Source organism: Calliphora vicina, chromosome 2 (assembly GCF_958450345.1).
Source record: "Calliphora vicina chromosome 2, idCalVici1.1, whole genome shotgun sequence".
NCBI lineage: Eukaryota > Metazoa > Arthropoda > Insecta > Diptera > Calliphoridae > Calliphora > Calliphora vicina.
Window position 1 is genome coordinate 83,264,028 of NC_088781.1, and position 15,806 is coordinate 83,279,833.

A 15,806-nucleotide genomic window follows, 5' to 3' on the forward strand; every position below is an offset into this window, starting at 1 on the left:
TACAAAAAGTACCATTCCAATAAAGAAAAAGTACCAAAAAGTCTCCCCCTAGAATTTTCACTCACTTAGGACCATATATGTTTAATTTCATGTTTCTAAGTCCATTATTATAGAAATTTCAAAAAAGTACCATTAGAAGAACAAAAAAGTACCTATAGTTCAGTTCACACATTTTGGTACCTAAATATTATCCCCTATTCCTAACACTAACTTCACTCAGATACATATCAGCTAACTTTAATGTCGATAACTGAAATAATTTATAATGTTAAAAAAGTACCATTAGGAGAAAAGTACCAATTTCCCTTTTCTTCCTTGAACACCCCTCAATTTTGAAATTTAAAAATATTCCATTTTGCCAAAATTGTTTATGCTACAGGCATGTCTCAAAATATTAAAATCTGTGTTAATGTGCCCAAGAATAAATATGTTTTAAAAAAAGTACCAAACTGTTTACCCGGATTTGGCCCAATATACACCTTGGCACTCGAGTTCCAAATAACACCCTGTTAGTTAATTTTTGTATGAATCCAGGAACCAATGTTAAAAAAATTATCAAAACTGGCTTAATAATTTCAAATAAAATGTATTTTCCCGATTTTATCCCCTTTTTGGTACATTTTTTAACCCCATTGCTTTGGTAAAATTTAATTCAAATAAATTTCTGTATCGTGGTGGGAGCTCATAATAAAATATTCGTATGTCTATGTCAAATTATAGAAAAACATATTTTATGAAAAAGTACCAACAATAAACACAATTTTTATCCCTTAAAGGTTCGAATTTCCAAAAAGTACCAAACTTATATTTTTTATTTTTTGTTAGTTAAAGAATACGATTTAAAATTTGTTTCTATGTTTATTGGTTTAAAAGATACATAGGGAGCAAAAAAAGTACCAAAATACAGTTTTTACCGGTTTTCTCCCCTAAAAGTTTCGAATTTCGAAAAAGTACGAAACACCTGTCAGATTATTTTTTAAATGGAGTAACAAGCAATTTTAAGTTTTTTTGTATCTTTATTAGTTTTTAAGATATAAGGTTACCGAATTTACCCGTTTTTACCATTTTTTACCCCCTAAACGTTCAAATTCCCAAAATCCCTTCTTATCGGATCGTTTTGGGGAGGGAGGAACCCACAGTTAAAATTTCATGATTCTAGCTTCAGTCGTTTGGGCTGTGCGATGATGAATCAGTCAGTCAGTGAGTCAGTAACGTTACTCTTTTATATATATAGATTAGAGAACTCTGGTTAAGATGTGGTGCCCAATTTGATTTCCATATAATAAATTTTCAAAATTTCTTTAATTGAATTTAAGATATTAATATTATTTCATATCGCTTTTAACAAATTTAGGTACAAATTGTGAATTTAGACCTATTTTAAAATGCATTTTTTTTAAGATGTGGCAAAAAGTTGGCACTAATCTTTTCACGGCCCTTTTAAAAACTCTATATGTTAAGAATAAACAAAATACAAAAATGTACGATTTTTTTTAAACATGCTTTTGTAATTTTTGATTTTTTTTTTTAAAAATAAAAAATAATTTTAGTCGAAATGTTTTATAAAAATTTTACTACTGCCAAATTTTGAATATGCCAAAGAACTCAGAAAACAACAATTTAACCCATTAAAAACCAAGACCATTTAAAATGAAAAATTTTTAAATTCATTTATTTATTTAAACTAAAATACGGTCAAAGAACATAGAAAATTAAAAAAAAAATTAGGAAACGTGTTTTTGGGGCTGTACCTGAATGGGTACAATGGCGTAAAGTGTATGCTATTTTTATAATGTGTGAACATTTTTAAAACATTACTTTTTCAACACATCGCAATATCGCATTGTTCAGACAACCATCTTATTCTGTTATGACATTCACCCCATCGTAGGGGATTTTTTATTAGCTTGCGATTCATAAATGCAAGTCTGCTAAATGATTAAACTAATAACCTTTTCCCATTCAAGTATGAAATAATATTGAACTCATTGTTCAAAAAATAGTATCCAAATAGAATTTGTTTTGCTTGATCTTGAGGGCATTATTTTCTGTCAGAACATCTCAAGTGGAACATCGTCGTCGCTATCACTGTCACAAAATACTTATATTTCACCTAGTACATGCGATCTCTAACAAAGTCGTCAGCAACACCTTCATCTTCATCCATATTTCAATCCGGATCTGATAAAATAATAGCTATCAAAATTGTGGTGCTCATATTTTTCCAAAAAATCTAGTTTTTAAAACATTTGCATTAAAAACTTCACGTTTTGATGTTCTGAAATTCTATTTTAGCGTAAGAAAAATCTTAAAAAAAATAATACATATCAAGCCATTGTACCCAATTGGGTACACCGATTTTCCCCATCACACAACTTTGTCCCAAAAAAATATTTTTCTTATACATTTTTATAAAATGTACACATAATAACTCTACATCATAAAATTATAAAAAACTCTTGCTTTCGTAAAACTGTGTTTGCTCTCCGCAGCTCAATTGTTACTAACCTCGCTAATATTCCAAAAAATGATGTAGCATTATAAAAACAGGACAAAATATACCTTAAGCGTATTATTTTTTTAAAATTTTTATGTTTGATGTTTAAAAGCACAGTGTGTTGAATGCAAAATCACAAAAAAAGTTGTCAAATTTATCTTGTTAAAAAATTTATGAGTATTTGAATATAGCCTTTTTTCTGTACTCAAGCAGGTACAATGGCTGGGAATGGGTTAAACTCATTTTTAAAAAAATTAATTTTTGAGAATAATTTTCTTGAGGCAAATCATTTTTTTATTCATTAATTTTTTCTTAAAGTATACTTCCACTTGTCATTAAGTACTAAATTAATCGTAGAGTCTTAAATACTTCTTTTTGGGAGAGATACAAATCTAACTCTAACCTGTTCACATCGCTGTATTACTCCTACTTCTTCTACTTGGTAAGAATCCATCCTTCAAGCAATTGAATAAATAATTCGAAAATATCCTAATTATTTTGTTTTATTTCTTTCTATTTTCCATATTCATTTGTCCAATTGTTCTGATTAACAAAATCTAAACAAGTTTGTTTCGGCTCAGAGAGTTTGAACATCTCTTCCAATTATCCAGCCTTTTCCCCCTTCACCGGATTTATATTGGAAGATTTTCATCTTATTCTCTGAGATTTCACTCAGTTATTGTGGAGTTCCTATCAAGAAATAGTTTTCCATCTATTCTCTTCGACAATAACTCTGGTTAGTTTGTTTTTCATTATATTTTGCATTGGTTATATTTGTTACAAAGTGCTAAATAAGAGTGTTAGTGAAGTGAAAAATAGTTGTCCAAAATAAAAATAAATCAAAAAGCCGACGGCAATTGAATTTCATAAAAATAAAATTTACATGTAAACATCGACATTGTTTCACACTACATAAATACGCTGTGAAAGATTAACGAGAGTTTTTACTTCATTTGTAGTACGCAACAAATATACCGACAATTGTTCCTTTTCTAGTGACCCTTCGTAGGGTATTTCTTTCGTTTTTGTCGTGTATATTTGCTCCATTTCATTTCTTTTGGCTCCAATATATTTATTTGATAAATATTCCATTTCAACTCCGAGTAATCTCTTACAGCTCAATTCTCTTTTAAATTGTTCGTGGTTCAATTGCATTTCAATTACTGTATGCTAGTATGCTTCTTGGTTAATTTATTTCCTCCCATCGAAAAATATTCTTCACACTTCAATTTTCCTTAATACTTTCTCTTAACAATTTGTTTTGATTCTTTCCAAACAATATTATTTCTCATTATTAATATTGTACAGTTCTCAATCCTATAACTTACATACGTTTGTCCGTTTGTATATCACACTAACAAGCATTGCACTTGTTTATGCGTGGTTACAAGCCTTCCCATAAATATACTTGTTTGTGCGTATGTACATCAACACAACACAATTTCTTCATATTTTCTTTTTCTCCTACATTCTTACAATACGCAACTGATCATCATTAACCCTTGTGTGACCGGTGGGTGCATACAATTTTTGTAAATTATTTTCAACATTTTTTACTGATTTTATTTATGTTTAAATTTAATTTATTAAATTAATTGATATAATTCATGAAAATATTTACGGTTGTTGTTCAATAAATTAATTAATTTAATACATTTGTACAAATAATATTTATTTCCATAAATAATTTTTTCCACAAATTTCTGTATACAACAAATAACTCTTAAAATTTATTTGTCGTTCCTTTTTCCATAGTTCTATAATGAATCAATATTCTAGTTCTATAATGAATCAATATTATTTTCCTGTACTCCAAAGGGTTAATCGACTTACAATTGTAAACAAATTCTAGTTGCATTGTTGTTGTTTTCCAAAAAAAGTTGTGATCAGTTGATTTTAACAATCCAGTTCTGTAAAACAATTAATTCTTCAAACAAATATTTTCCGAAATATTTATTTTTTCCAACGGCATTAAACAATTAATTGATTTTTCTTACAATTCTTGGAATATTTCTGTAATTTTTCGAGTTTGAGAAAATCCTATTTCGATAGATTCCATTATTTTGTCCAAATGCTGGTTATATTTTTCCGTTTTCCAATATGTCTCTCAATCGTTTCCATTGTCTTGCCGATAGCATTGTTGAATTTGATGCTGATTATAATGATAATTGATATCATATAAATTCTATTCATGCGATTGAGGTCCACAAATCCGAACTGATGTCAACATGGAGTCGCATAAAATCAGTATATGGCACATTTTTGTTCGACAATGATAATGAAGAGAAGACATTTAGGGAAAAATACAAAAATACATACATTACTTATTGTAATATTCTTACAAAGTTGTCCGAATTGTCTGATACCTTTGGTGTACAGTCTCCAGTCGAATGTGAAACAATTTCTACAGCTTTTCCACCAGCTTCCATCAGACAGACCTCCGTTTCCGAAATTCGTGCAACTGCTTTCCAACCTTCAGAATCAAATTCTAAAAAGTTAAATAATTCGTCCAAATGTCAATGATGTCCTAACGAACATCATCCAATACGCAAATGTCCAATGTTTTTGCAAATGACTTATTCTGAGCGCTTCAATGAGATAAGACGTCAAAGTTTGTGCGTCAATTGTTTCTCGAAAACTCATTCAGTCCGAAACTGTTATAGCAAAAATAGTTGTTTCCATTGTAACAAAAGGCATAACACCTTACTCCATGAAGATTCCGAAATATCCATGCAAGAATATTCCTCCAGTTCTAGTTCCAATTCAAATCTTGATATTGATTCAGCTCCCCTTCAACCTAATTCAAATAATATACAGTCCGCTAGTAGTTCCGGAGCTGATATGGTTCAATCTAGTTTTTCCTTGAATTCCAAAGGTGTTTTACTGGATACAGCAACGGTCGAAATTCGTCACTTTATCCTAACTGAATCTTTGTCCAATGTCGCTACTCCTCCTTTAATTTAAAATTTTTGCCAAGTCTCTTTTTACAAAGAGATTTCACGTAATTGGGAATTAGCGGATTTTCTGAATAATAAATTAAGTGACGATTGTTATACTGCTGTATGTAATCTAAATAACCGAAATGTATCTCACCCCATTAAGGATGTTACTCCCAAGCCATCTCCAAACAGATTATCGAAGCTTTCAGAAAAGACAATATCTCAATTCCATAATTCTCACTTGAAATCTATTTACAAAAGCTTAGTTGAGGAATATATTGATTTGGTTTGTATGTTCAAAATGTTTCCGCAGTACATTTTAGATACACATTCCCAACTACGCGCTACTGGCACTGAGTCATTTCTAACTGCTAATGATTTAAGTGCTCATGATATCCTTCATGCTAATCCGATTCTACAAAATGTCTTAAATCTACTAAATCCAAATGGTCGTTTCTCCAAGTATGCAGATGTCCAAAAATTGGATCGACAAATCCTAGTCGATCTGAAGCATACTTTTATCCATAATAATCCATACGTAATTGTCCAAAATTACGAATCAACAGTGACTTTCGGCGTTAATTCCTCGCCTTACCTAGCTATACGGACTTTACTCCAAGGGGCTACTTATCCAAAAGTTAGTCATATTCTCCATAAATGTATATATGCCGATGCTGTCTCTATCCAAGAAGAAAAAAGGGTTCATTCCTGGTGGATTTCCTATTAGAATTTGGATGGAAAATGATAAACAACCTCTTCCGAAAATTTATCCTGAACTTAATTGGAAGCAACCATTATCAGAAAATCTATCAAAAATCCTGCTACAAACGATCTGCAATGAAGGTACCAAGAGAGACAAGCCGTTTTCACCGAATCAGAATAATATTCCTAACGCTGAAATCCAACTCCATGGGTTTCGCAATGTTTCAGAGAAAGCATATGCAGCCGCGTTATACATCCGAATAGCTAATGGTATTAAGAGATCCAGTCACTTAATAGCATCCAACACAAAGAATATTCCTAATGTAAAAATCCATTTTGCATATTATCCAAAATTGAATATTTCAGATTTGAGTTTCTATTTTCTCCGTGAAATTCGTACTATATCTTATGTTTTCCAATTCCTTTCTCATATCTATTTAATATTGCGTTTTCATTTTCTATTTAACGAAACTCGTAATATTTACCGAAAATCACGACACAAAGCACTCTGATTTAGTTTTTCCATTCCAACGCACTTTAGTAGTATCAATAAGCAAAATGAAAACAAACTAACTTGAATTTATCCTTGATTTTATATTTAATTTAGAATACTGAATTCTATAATATCGTACTATTTATTTTATCATTTGAAATGTAATCCTAATTTCCAAATTTCTTGAATTACTAATATTAATTTCTAAGTTTTCCTCACAGCAAAAACAAGTATTTACGACAATGTATTCCATTTTCTTCCTACCTGTATACTGCAAGGCGGGCGGAATGTTTACGCCAAAAACAACACTTAGCGATTTTCCCCACTTCCCTGCAATTCCTATTTTCCCACAATATATATAAATGCAGAATGTTATATGTTGCAGTATACTTCCACTTGTCATTAAGTACTAAATTAATCGTAGAGTCGTAAATACTTCTTTTTGGGAGAGATACAAATCTAACTCTAACCTGTTCACATCGCTGTATTACTCCTACTTCTTCTACTTGGTAAGAATCCATCCTTCAAGCAATTGAATAAATAATTCGAAAATATCCTAATTATTTTGTTTTATTTCTTTCTATTGTCCATATTCATTTGTCCAATTGTTCTGAGTAACAAAATCTAAACAAGTTTGTTTCGGCTCAGAGAGTTTGAACATCTCTTCCAATTATCCAGCCTTTTCCCCCTTCACCCAGCTTCTCACCTCAACACAGTTGTTGAACGCGAAGTATTTTAATGAATTGAATAATTAATTTAGGTTTTTTAAAATAATAAATGTTTTGTTTTAATTAAAATAAAAGCGTATCGAGAATTATTTAATCAGTCAATCTTATAGTTGACACAAGGAAGTGCAAGTGAACTATCTGGGTTTTAAGGAGAATGATAATCCTGATAACATGAGCTCTAAGAACGACTGCAACAAAGTCGATCTTTACTATATTGAACTGGATCCCTGTAGATCTAATGGCCAGAAAAATGGCATTTAGGCTAAATGCGATTTGTGCGTGGAAACATGTCCCACCAGTATAATAGGAAGCATACACAATAGGGTGGAGCGAATTTTCTTTTTTTTCGCAATCGCTTTGGAATATCTGCTAAAAGTTGCTTTTTTAACTCCTAAATATACTCAAATAAAGCATAAGGTTGTTTAATGACAATATGCCCTCTTCCTAAGCTACAAGTACGATATTGTGGATTAGGTATAAAAATACCCATTTCGGCATATGTGGGTTGTAAAACATATGAACTATGAATTTAATTTTTCAAGTAATTTTTTTTTTTTAATTATTGGATGTAATTATATTGACCTAACAATACTTAAAAATATTTATATTCAACATAAACTAAAGTTTATAAAGCATAAGGTTGTTTAATGACAATAGGCCCTCTTCCTAAGCTACAAGTACGATATTGTGGATTAGGTATAAAAATACCCATTTCGGCATATATGGGTTAGGGATATAACTATTGACAATTTTGGCAAATATGCAAATTTGCATAGCATAGTCGAATAGAGCATTAAAAAATATGAAAAACCACGGTATTATTTTTTCGCGGTTGTTAAAAAAGTTCACGCACCAAACGCCATAAAGTTTTTCATCAAATATTTTCAATTATTTTAAAATACAATATATTTTATTTTAATAATAACTGCGGACATACTTCAAAAGATAATTTTTAAGTAAGGGAAGTATCCCTCGCACTTGCAAAAAAAAATATGAATTTATTTATATAATTTTTCGGAAAAAAAAAATTGATTTATTTTAGAAATTGGTGTTGGTGCGTGATGTTTTTGATTCCAAATGACCTATAAAATAGATTTTCATTACTTATACAACATTGGCCATCACGTGGTGGTATGCCAAAAATTTCGCTAAAATTAGTTATATGCTTAATGTGGGTTGTAAAACATATGAACTATGAATTTAATTTTTCAAGTAAAAATTTATTTTTTTTAATTATTGGATGTAATTATATTAACCTAACAATACATAAAAATATTTATATTCAACATAAACTAAAGTTTATAAATCATAAGGTTGTTTAATGCTTACTCATTAAAAGACAACTTTATATCGCTATGCCGATGAAAAAAAAAATTGCATACATTATCGCTCCACCCTAATACTCAATCTTCCGGATAATATCGATTACTGCATTTCTAGGCCATTCCTGGCGAGGAACTTCGGATTCTCCTACCGATGTCGTTAAGTAACGAAAAATTTCGGTTGCTCTAACGAATTTAATATTCAGTATTTGAAGTTAACGATTTCTCTCGGTAATACATATTAACGACGAATATAGTTAAAAATATAAGTTTTAATATTTTTAAAATTAAAAAAATATTTTTTTTTATTAAAATGTTCACTTTATTTTCGTGTTGATAGATAAAATTGTAGTCGTGTGAATAAATAATCGCATTTATATTTAAAACTCAAACACCAGCTCCCCCAAATACATATATTCGCGAAACCTGCTGAAAACAGAAGAACAAGAGTTTTTTTTCTAAAAATCAAAGTAACCCAGTGTAATCCATATGTCTATGCCACCACAAGTGATCATTAATTCGGAATTTAGATATTTGTTGTTATAAGGACCGTCGAAAAATTCGGATGAATTTCCTTCTAAGAAAACGGTCTTAAAAACGATTTTTTAGCTTTTATATAAGTTTATACTCGTATCACATCGCAAAATAAATTGCTCACTAGGAAATTTGAATATAGGGATAAACATTATACACTCCAGGATATTATGCCCTGGAATATATGAATATAGGGATAAACATTATACACTCCAGGATATTATGCCACATATAAAAGTAGCTCTTAAAATTCGAATACTATTTTTTAAAAGCAAATGATAATTAAGGCAAGTTAATTTGTATATTTAAAACTCAAATCAGTCTGTATCTAACGAACACAAAAAGGTTGACCAATCGTACTTTCAATGAACGGCTTATTTCAAATATTTATGTTACAAAACTAACTTCCTAACAATTATCGTTATGGCTTAACTAGAACATTTTATTTGTTGTTAACCTGACAAATGTCGTTATTTACCGACTATTTTTAACGAAAATAATCCGTATAATTCAATTCGGAGTATCTCTTAATGACAAGTATTGTTAACTTATGAATTTTGATAAGTTAACGACAAAATTTTGTCGTTAAAAAGTTACAGAATTCCGGTACTGAGCTTCCACAAGTATCGTTCTCTACCCCAGCAGAAAACTTCACTTTTATGTTTTTAATATTTATTTTGTTATATTTTTGTGTCTTCTTTGAACAAATATTTTATGGATTCAAAAGTAAATAAACGCCATACAGCTGTTTGCTTACGGCATTGCCAACACGATATAAATACATCTTTTTGTATGTTTTTATTTTAAATTTTAGTATCAACTTATACAATGGAAACCACGGCTACGTAGAGATTTGACAATTGAAGTGACATCGTAATATTTCGGCGTTGACTAAACGCAATGCTGTAGTGATTTATAAAATTTTATAAATTTTATACAATGGAAACCACGGCTACGTAGAGATTTGACAATTGAAGTGACATCGTAATATTTCGGCGTTGACTAAACGCAATGCCGTAGTGATTTATAAAATTTTATATTTTTTGTTACGCGTTCACAACAGCGTTGGTGAAGCGTTGAACGCAAGTGATTTACACAATTAGGGCCTTAACTATCCACAGAATCCTACTTCACTTAGTCCAATTGGCCTTGACCTCGATGTTGAACACTAAGATTAGAAAAGTGTATAGTTGTAGCTGTTACAACAATATGATCATACATGTTATATCTGTTATAGAAGATTTTTTATACGAATGCCATGTAAAAATTCACATTAATTTCTTTGATAACTTTTTAACCAATGAAAATTTTTGAGAATTGTTTGGCAATTATATGCCGGTCAGATGGCCATATAAGAAAGATTTAAAAATTACACACGTAATGTTTGTTGGCAAGAGGACGATATGTATTATGTTTTGGTTTTTTCTCATAAAAATATTAAACAAATTTTCAAAATAATAAATAAAAATAGATTGACATTGTATGTTTTCAAAATCAAAACAATAAGTTGCCCTTATAAAACAATTTTTTTAAAGTTAGCTAACCAAAGGATGATGAAAATTAAAAATTTAACAACTTATAGTTAAATAGTTATCGTTAAGCAAACTGGTAGTTAGTCAACTTTTTAGTTAAACATATAAATGTTGGTGAAAATATCCGTTAATGAAGTAAACAAACAAATGTTCTTACCAATATTGCTTCTTTAGAATATAATTCCGCGTCACAGTTATCGCAAAGATATATATCAAATGGAGCCGGTTCCACCATCTGTTGAAGTATATTAAGACTATTGTGTTCGGTCTTTGACTTTTGCTGAAAAAGACACTTACGAAGTCTTTGTGGCTGATCATATGACTAAAAGGAGAAAAAAACATTATATTACAAAAAGTGTATTAGATATACAGGAGTAATTGACCATTTATCAAAAAATGGATCTCTCTATTTAAGAATTAATAAATTGTCAAACACTGCTTAGATAAGTGTCATTATATTATTACCACACCTATTCATGTAATGTAATATATTAATGTAAATAAATATGTATGTATAATAAAAATTAAATTTATTTTTGTTAGATATCGATTTTATAAAAGTGTTTGTTTATTTTGAAAGTGGTAGAAAATATTTTAAATTGATGCATATTGATAACTATTTTTTAAATTAATTGTGTTTAAAACAGAATGTTAAATATTCTAAGGTTTAAAATACAATTTAGTTAAAATACATTTTAAGCCTAAAATAGCTTTGTTAAAAATGCGTATTGACGTCCAGAAGTTCATTTTGAATAAATGGATATGTAATATATGACACCAAAGATCCCAGAGGTAGAGCATGCGGAGGCTCGGCAATTTTAATAAAAACTCGAATCAAACACTACTTAATGTATGATTTTTGCGAAGATTATCTTCAAGCTACTACAATCTGTCTTGAAGATTTTCATCGAAACTTAGTGATTTCATCGATATACTCACCCCCTAGATTTTCAATTACAGAAAGTCAATATAATAGATTTTTAAATCACTAGGCCCCCGTTTCCTGGCTGCTGGCGATTATAATGCTAAGCACACATTCTGGGGATCACGACTGATTACCCCTAAAGGTCGTGTTTTGTTCGATACAATTTCTAAAATGGATTTGAATGTGCTTTCGAGCGGCCAACCTACTTACTGGCCTACTGACCCACGAAAAATACCGGATGTTATTGATTTTAGCGTGATGAAAAATATCCCTAGAGAAATGATTCAAATTGAATCCTCGCTGGAACTATCTTCAGATCACTCACCCACTATTGTTACTTTATTGAGCCCCCTAGAAATTGTATCCCCGACTGGTAATTTAGCGATGGCAGGCACAAGAATAAATTGGCTCAAATATAAAAAATACCTCAATACACATTGCTCGGAAAATATACCGCTAAGAACACCAGAAAACATCGATCACTCTCTTATCAATTTCGATAAAAATCTCAAACTGGCTGCTCAACATGCTACCCAAACACCCCGACAAATCAGATATAATAGAATTAATTCAGCAAATGTCGAACGGCTCTTAAATGAAAAAAGAAGATTTCGCAGAGAGTGGCAATTGCACAGATCCCCCCAACTAAAATCGAAGCTTAAAGATTGTATAAAAAGACTTAAAAAGCTCTTGGAATTTCGAAATATGGAATCATTGAATAAATATTTAGAAAGCCTGGACGCAACCCCGCAATCGGATTACTCATTATGGCGAGCAACAAAAAGTCTTAAAAGACCCGTTATATGTAAGTCCCCCTTGCGAAATTCAAGTGGTGGTTGGGCAAGAAATGATACTGAAAAAGGGAATCTGTTTGTTAATCATTTAAAAAAAGTATTTACACCGAACACATCAAACGAAGCAATTGAGTTGCCACCTGTTGCACCCCATTTTGGAGCAGCCGTACCCCTACGTTTTGAGATTCGAGAGATCGAAAATGCTATTGTTGATTTAAATCCCAAGAAAGCGCCTGGTGTGGACAAGATCAGCAACAAGATGCTTACTTAGTCAAAATTTACCCGCAAACACACATAAGCTGTTGGAAAGCTATTTAACTGGTCGAACATTTAAGGTTAAAGAGGGAAACTTTTTAAGTACTGCACAACCCATTGAAGCTGGAGTCCCCCAAGGCAGTATCCTGGGACCTTTTTTATATTTGATATATTCGTCTGATATGCCAACTAACAATCGCACTCATACATCAACATTTGCTGATGATACTGCTATTCTAAGCATTCATGAAAACCCTCAACAAGCGTCTCGTTACTTACAAAACCACATATTTGAATTAGAAAAATGGTTAAAACAATGGAAAATTAAAGTCAACGAGCAAAAATGTACACACATAACATTTACATTGCGTAGAGAATCATGCCCCCCTATTCATATCAATAACCAAACAATAATTCAACAATCGGAAGTGAAATAAATCGGAATACATCTCGATCGTCGCCTTACATGGAAAAGTCATATAGATGCAAAGTTGACTCAAATGAAATTGAAATCAATTCAAATTAATTGGCTTATTGGCAGAAACTTTACGCTTAGTTTAGATTGTAAACTTCTACTTTATAACATGATCATAAAACCGATATGGTGTTATGGAATACAGTTATGGGGCACGGCCTCAGCGTCAAATGTAGAAAAGATCCAAAGACGCCAAAACAAGTTTCTAGGAATGATTACAGTTGCCCCCTGGTATATCAAAAACGCGAATATACACAAAGATCTAAACGTGCCCATTGTGAAAACTGAAGTCTCGAAAAATGTACAAAAATATTTAAAAAACAAGTAAGAAAGTATGGTCGGTCAAGCCCGACCATATAATACCCTACACCAAGTAAATGAGTAAAAATATTTTTCTTTTAAAATATCAATAATTTATATTCATGAGTGATTTTCGGAAGTGGTCCTTATATGGGAGCTATGACCAATTATGGACCGATCACCTTGAAATTAGGTCGTGTGATTTATGTCTATATGAAAGTTAACTATGTTGAATTTTGTGTGTATACCAACATTTTTAAGCGATTTATGCACAAATTAAACATTTATGACCGATAAAGTCCAATTTCGAGGGGACTTTGTATGGGGGCTAGATGGACCGATTTCAGCCAGTTTCAATAGGCTTGGACCTTGGGCCGAAAAAGTAATATGTACCAAATTTGCTCGAAATATCTTCAAAATTGCGACCTGTACTCTGCGCACAAGGTTTACATGGACAGCCAGCCAGCCAACCAGACGGACGGACATCGTTTAATCGACTCAGAAAGTGATTCTAAGTCGATCGGTATACTTTAAGGTAGTGTTAGACTAATATTTTTGGGCGTTACAAACATCTGCACAAACGCATAATACCCTCCCCACTATGGTGGTGTAGGGTATAAAAACTTGAAGTTCATCCAAACCCGCTGGCCCGCAACATATTAGATAACAGTGGCCACACTCGATTAAGAAGGAGGGACACAGCAGATCTAATCTAGAAGGAAGAATGCCATTTTAACCAAAACAACCATGAATACAAAAATTTTTCGTCCGGCACTGGCTGGACTAATTAAATAATAATTATTAGATATAAGATTTGAAATGTGCCAAGTTATAATAAAAATGTGCCAAGTTATAAATATTTTCATATCACCAAGTTTGGCTATATATATGGGGCATTTCACGTCAAGTGAACCAACTTTTGAAATCGATGTCTTCCGATCGCGATGAAATTTGCACCAATGTTAGTTCTATTGGATAGTAATTCGGACACCATTTTTCAACAAGATCGGTCAAGAACTCTCTGAGTTATAGGAGGTCAAAATTTGACATTTTGGCCAAACAGGTGTTTTTTTTATCCATATAACTTATTACCTATTGTTCTTAGCAAAATGTGTCCCATATAGATAGCTATTTATGCAATCTTTCGAAAAAAAAAATTAAAAAAATTTAATAAAATATTTTTGATTTTTTTTTTTAAATCAAAAATATTTTTGACTTTTTTTTTCAAAATGGGCCCTTTTTATTTTTTTTTTTATTTTTTTTAAGTAAGCTTAGGTCTTTTCCTAAGCGACCTATATGGTCGCTTAGTGGGATGCGAGTGGGATATCTATCAAAAAAAAATTTTGTAACTCAAGATTTAAAATTTTTGAATTTTTTTGCAAAATCAAAAACTTTGTTGACTTTTTTTTAAAAAAATGGACCCATTTTTTAATTATTTTTTTTTGCTCAGAAGAAAGCTTATGTGTTTTCCTTTAACACCCTTTTTGTCGCTTAGTGGGATGCGAGTGGGATATCTATAAAAAAAATGTTTTGTAACTCAAGACATACAATTTTTTACTTTTTTTTGAAAAATCAAAAACCTTTTTGACTTTTTTTTTTCCAAAATGGACTCTTTTTTTATTAATTTTTTTTTCTCAAAAGAAAGCTTAGGTCTTTTCCTTTAAAACCTTTTTGGTCGCTTAGTGGGATGCGAGTGGGATATCTATCAAAATAAATGTTTTGTAACTCAAGACAAAGGTTTTTAAATTTGCTTAATTTTCTTCATATTTGTGTGTAAACCTTAAAAATTAAACTTACGCAGAGAAACTAGACACATTAGCCTTTCCGATGGTATGTAACATACCCAACTAAAATTTCATAGCCTCGATACTGTAATACCCATAATATGTTAACCTCAGGAATAAAAATCACTTTTTTTCTATGGAAATGTTGAATAATTTAATTTTGTTATTTATTTGTAATAATAATTAATTTAATATATAATAATAATAATCATAATAATAAAAAGATGAATAATTTAGTAAAATTTAATCTTAATCACAATAGATCAATTTATGTAATAACTATTTTTACACTTAATTTATGAAGTTTTTAAATTTTCAAATATCCATACTTTTATCCTCCTTATTTGTCACCTTTATTAGCTGCTTTTTTTTTGTCAATCCTTTCTTGGCGTTATTAGATTCAGCTACTGATTTCGCTGCTGGCTTCTTTTTTGGCTTTGGAAAGAAATCGCATTGAGTAGATGCAGAAAACTTTTTTAATTTGAGTCTTCCATCGACAAGCGGTATGAAAGCATGGTATTGAGCA

The 15,806-nt window shown here is 30.9% G+C and overlaps 1 protein-coding gene across 1 annotated transcript in view; it reads right to left on the reverse strand.

Annotated features, from left to right (window-relative positions):
- The window catches only part of ova (ovaries absent), a 391,912-nt gene that overhangs the window by 178,987 nt on the left and 197,119 nt on the right, over nucleotides 1–15,806 (reverse strand). The window contains exon 4 of the mRNA XM_065501742.1: nucleotides 10,905–11,069. Within this exon, the coding sequence (XP_065357814.1) occupies nucleotides 10,905–11,069 (165 nt within the window). The remainder of the gene's footprint in view (nucleotides 1–10,904; nucleotides 11,070–15,806) is intronic.